General features: G+C 47.0%; 1 protein-coding gene across 1 annotated transcript; it reads left to right on the forward strand.

The window, feature by feature from the left end:
* Positions 1-4392: 4392 nt before the first annotated feature.
* LOC112890386 (uncharacterized protein K02A2.6-like) lies at positions 4393-4830 on the forward strand. The gene has a single exon (XM_025957288.1). The coding sequence runs from the start codon at positions 4393-4395 to the stop codon at positions 4828-4830; it is 438 nt and encodes a 145-aa protein (XP_025813073.1).
* Positions 4831-5455: the final 625 nt, after the last annotated feature.

A 5455-nucleotide genomic window follows, 5' to 3' on the forward strand; every position in this document is an offset into this window, starting at 1 on the left:
CCAGTAAAAGAGTGAATAACATGTTTGATAAATAGAATATCTTTCGTGTTGCATTTTTGATAAGTTTGGTAGTGTTAGCTCATATTTTTGTGATAGAGATGTGTGATGTTTAGTTAATCCTTTCACACGAGTGCTCATGTCCCTGCCATCAAGACATTGTCCTTGTCTTGATTGCAATCTCCTTAAGGTCCTTTTTGTATAAGGATCCTTGTTAGTTCGTGTGTATCTGCTGCTTAGCTAATACATCTTTGTAGCTATGCTTCAGCATCGGCTATTAGCTCAGCTGCTAAGCATCCGTTTCAATTTAATCTATGATGTTTCATTGTAACGGCTGTTAACCGATGCAATTCATTTGATATGCTTCTACCATCGGCTGGTTAGCCGATACGGTTGTTATCTTTCTAATATCGGCTACTGCCGATACAATTCTTTTGTTCTATCCTACATCGGCTGCACATAGTCGATGTATCAAAACTGCACACACGATCTTAGGGTTCTTACTATCAGCTAATCTAGGCTAATTCTGGTCGTTTTCTATAACAGCCAGGTATAACCAATCCATTTTAGTTACCCTTCTCTATCAGCACACTTATACCAGCCGGTTTATCGACTGAGATATTGGCCACACACCCCTTTAGCTATATACCCATAGGACACACACCTATCGGCCATATGCCTTTTGGCTACGCATCCGTAGGACGCCCATCAGCTGTATGCCCATCAACCTCACGCCCTCTTTAGCTACCCATCTATCAACACCAGCCCATCGGCCACATTCTCTTTAGTCTAGTTCCATGTTTGTAGTCTCATCAGCTTAAGTCCGATGTTAATGTCCTATTCCACCTGGTTCTTGTAACAGATCCAGTTTAGATGGCCCCATCGGCTAGATGTCAATCGATTGTTTTACCGACATAATCAAGCCGATACAACCACACCTAGTTACCTAAGATAACACTTAAGCATATCTCAGTTAAGCACAGTTAGTGCAGAGTAGGACAATCAGCTATACGGCTGAAATGCCCCAGTAGATATAGGAGAACATTAAGGATGAAAGCCGACTACACACCTGACCCACCAATTGACTGAATACGCCAAGACACAGACCATACAAATGCATAGTTTGACTAGTCTACCAATACACCATCGGCTAGTTACACGCACTAATCGACTAGCATGCCGATTCACAGATCAACTAGAACACGTACACAAATCGGCTCAGCCGATGTTCACACAATCAACTAGTTTTGTTAAAGCATAGGTCGGCTATGCCGATACGCACACGATCAGCTAGGTACGCCGATACTCACATAGATTAGTTAAGACACAGCTGCTTTAGGAAACACCCCTCTGCTAAAATAACCGATACCTTCATCGATCAATTTGGAAGTCGATGCACCTATCCACAACCCTAGAACAGTAAGATAGCACAGTAGACATGCCTCTGTTAGGCACGACCATAGCACATCAATCGGCTAAACCTGATACACCCTCGTCGACTAAGGCAAGCCAATACACCAACCATCAGTTAGGCAAAAACATGCTGATAACTAGATCTAATCAGCAAGATCCTTCCTTGTTCTATCCTTGAAACACTGTACCTTTAATATTCCTACCTCTATCAGCCGATTTTAGTCTGTTGTCTAACAAAAGCTCTACCTAAGTTAGTTTCTGATCTTTTTGATTGTTATATGAGTAATATGTTAAATGAGTGTTGGATTGCAACTTTATCGTGAAGTAAAATAGTTTTATGTGCACACTTTGAATGTAATGTTGCATTGAATGTAGATACAATTACTTCTATAGACGGTACCTACGAAATCTCCTAGAAGTCTGCAGAGGATGTTTCTGAAGACCATGTGAACGTTGTTGCAAGATTCTCTGAAGGCCCGAACCCAGGTTCGGAAGATCTTAACTTTACTGACTCCAGCCCCACCAGCAAAGGCAAGCCCCGGTGCATAACCCAGTATTTCAAATTACTACATTTATGCAATCCTATACTTATATATTATATCTTACATTAAGTCTAGGAGATGAAATGGAACCCTAGATGCATGAATCCTAGGAACCTATGTATTGCACCTAAGTCCATATCGAATAGATGCTCTGCTAATAGGACCGGTAGAAGTCGAGTGATTTCCTATCACTCGCGTGATATAGGAATTGGTTGTCTACAATTCTACCATCATTATAAGTATGACGGACGGGGTTATGTGCAGTATCATGGAAAGAAATGATATCCCATCTGTGTTGACAAATTGGTTAAGGTCGCGGTGTGTGGTGATCGGGGTTAAGCGTTTGAAAGTACTAGCCACATGCCATGAGTTATGGGTAAGCGGCAAGCCTAGTAACCAATCGGACCGAGGAGTGGACATACCTCCCACCACTCGTATTTGGTTTTTTCGGTTACTCGCTTCGACGTGTGGAAATACGTGTTGCAGGGCAACCAGGAGTACGGCCGTGTAGTCGCTCTACAGGCATACGTCCTGCACATTGGATGTGCGTATGGTCCTGCAGTCGCTTGTGGTGGCTCTGATCCACGAGTCGGAATGAAAGGGAAACGGTTGCTTTGGAACAATCATTGAATGTTCCAAGCGTGTGAGTTAGGTTTACCCTTGCAAGGTTGGAAATTCGATTCAGAATCATCCATTTCTTGTGGAGATTGAGACTGCTTGATCCCTTTGTCACACAGAGTAACAAGAGCAACTATATGATGAGTAATGCTGATGTTTGTTATATAAGTTCTACCATGCTTGAATAGCTATAGTTGCTTACCTAGAATGGATAATCAACTAGAACTTGAAAGCTAAAAGTTGAAATTAAGGATCTACTCTTTGTTGCTTTTCAGCTGAAACTAAACCCAGAACCATTATAAGCCTTCATAAGTCTAGTTACATGGCTAAGTATACCATGAGACGGGTAAGCCTTGCTGAGTATTAGTATACTCAGCCTTGCTAGTTATATGTTTTTCAGGTAATGTCTTTGAAGACCCTACTCTTCCCCTGTCTTGGCCCTGTGCTCTTCCAGATGGTTGGTCCGTGGAATGGGATCCGTCCCCGGCCAACACTGATGATACCGAGTGATATCATGCCCGGGCTTAGCATGACATCCGTCTTGACGACGTGTTGTAAATCGTCGCGTTTGTTTTCCGCTGTCAAGAACCTTAACTTTAACGGTTTGTAATAATTTTACTAAATGTGGAACTTAGTACTACTTTTGGAAACTCTTGTAATGTAATTCCCTGTGATGTAAAATATGATGGTGACTGTATCTCTGGACTCACCTTCGTGTGAGGTAACCTTATTCGATCCCGGAAGTTAGGTGGTTTCATCGGGACTCTACCCGACAGGCCAAGGGGTTACACCGTTTGAAGTACATTGGAGCCCTTGAGAGAGGACTTGCGTATTTGAGCCGGTGTAATTCAGGTTGGTTCTGCCACAACGGCGTGGTGCTGATCTCGCCTGAGGGGAACAAGCTCCACTACGCGATCCATCTCCACTTTCCAGCCTCAAACAACATCGCCGAATATGAGGGCCTTATCAATGGCCTCCGCATCACCATTGAGCTTGGAGCAACCCAGCTCAACACCTATGATGACTCCAAGCTGGTGGTGGACCAAGTCATGAAGCAGTCCAGCTGCGAGAGCTCCCTCATGAACACGTACTGCCAAGAGGTGCGCAAGCTAGAGGACAAATTCCGAGGAAGCGAGTTGCATCACATCCCGCTGAAGGACAATAATGACGTTGATGCGCTCGCCAAGATGGTGGCCTAACGGGACCTCGTTCCTAGCAGGGTCTTCATCAACGATCTTCATGCGCCTTAAATCCACATCAAGCCAGACCTACCTCACAGGCTATCCGACCCGATACCTGGGGGCCTGATCCGGTGCCTACCGACTAGGCATTTCCCGACCAAGGGCTCAGGGGCCCCAACTGCCTCGCGATAGTGGTTACAACTCCAGTAGCCGACACATCGGTAAACGAGCCCAGCTGGAGGATGCCCCTCCTTGCCTACCTCCTTGATGAGGTCCTCCAAGCTGACAGAACTGAGGCACGAAGGATTGCTCGACGTGCCAAGACATATGTCGCTGTTGACGGTGAGCTTTACAAGCGCAGCCCATTGATGGTGGCAGTGCTGATGAAATGCATCCTGACCCATCAGGGCAAGGAACTCCTCCTACAGATCCATGCTGGCATCTGTGGACACCACGCGGCCCCGCGGTCGCTAGTCAGCAAGGCCTTCAACCAAGGTTTTTACTGGCCAACAGCACTGCCCGACGTTGAGGAGGTCGCCGCACGTGCGAGGGGTGTCAGTTCTACACTCGGTAGACCCACTTGCTGGCAGGCGCTTCAGACCATCCATCTCACATGGCCGTTCGTGATCTAGGGTCTCAACATGGTCGGGCCTCTCAGGAAGGCGCCTGGCAGTTTCACTCACCTACTCATCGTGGTGGACAAGTTCACCAAGTGGATTGAGGCAAAACCCATCACCAAAACCAATTCCCAAGAGGCCATCAAGTTCTTCCTGGACATCGTCTACCAATTTGGTGTGCCAAACACCATCATCACAGACAACGGGACCAACTTCACATGCAAGAATTTCTTGGAGTTTGCCAACGGATACGGGATCAGGATCGACTGGGCATCGGTCGGACATCCTCGCACCAATAGGCAAGTAGAGAGGGCGAACGGCATGGTCCTCCAAGGACTTAAGCCTCGCATCTTCGACCAGCTCAAAAAGTTTGCTGGGCGCTGGGTCGAGGAACTCCCGGCTATCCTCTGGAGCCTGGGGACAACTCCTAATCGATCCACTGGCTTCACCCCTTTTTTCTAACATACGGGCAAGAAGTGGTGTTCGCCTCTGACCTAGACTACAACACCCCAAGGGACAAAGCCTTTGACCCTGACCAAGCCACGGAAGCTCAGCAAGATGGGGTCAACTTGTTCGAGGAGGCCCAAGAGACAGCCTTGGTCTGCTCTGCTCATTACCAGCAAACCCTTCGCAGGAACCACGAGAGGAAGATCCGGGGAAGAACCCTGGAAAGTCGGTGACTTGGTACTTTGGAAAGCGCAGTCGACAAAGGACAGGCACAAGCTCACTCTGCTGTAGGAAGGACCATACACCATCATGGAGGTGGTTCGGCTAGGAACTTACCGACTGAAGGACAGTGACGGCAACATCCTCATGAACACTTGGAACATTGAGCAATTACGTCATTTCTTCCCTTAAATTCAGTTCCTTCGCATGCTTTCATACAAATACCACTCCTATAGCACCCCAGCCCGAGCACTCTCGGCCCTGGTTGCTCGGGGGGGCCCATGAGGGTACACCGCCATGCGCACTGCTACCCCCTCTTTCCTTTTGCAAACCACACACAAACAGGCAACCTTTTTTGCCCGAGTGAAAGGGCAACCCGTTCCCCCAGCGCAACCTAAATATTTTTTTTAGGGCCACGTGA

The sequence above is a fragment of the Panicum hallii genome, chromosome 4 (genome assembly GCF_002211085.1).
Source record: "Panicum hallii strain FIL2 chromosome 4, PHallii_v3.1, whole genome shotgun sequence".
NCBI classification, from domain to species: domain Eukaryota; kingdom Viridiplantae; phylum Streptophyta; class Magnoliopsida; order Poales; family Poaceae; genus Panicum; species Panicum hallii.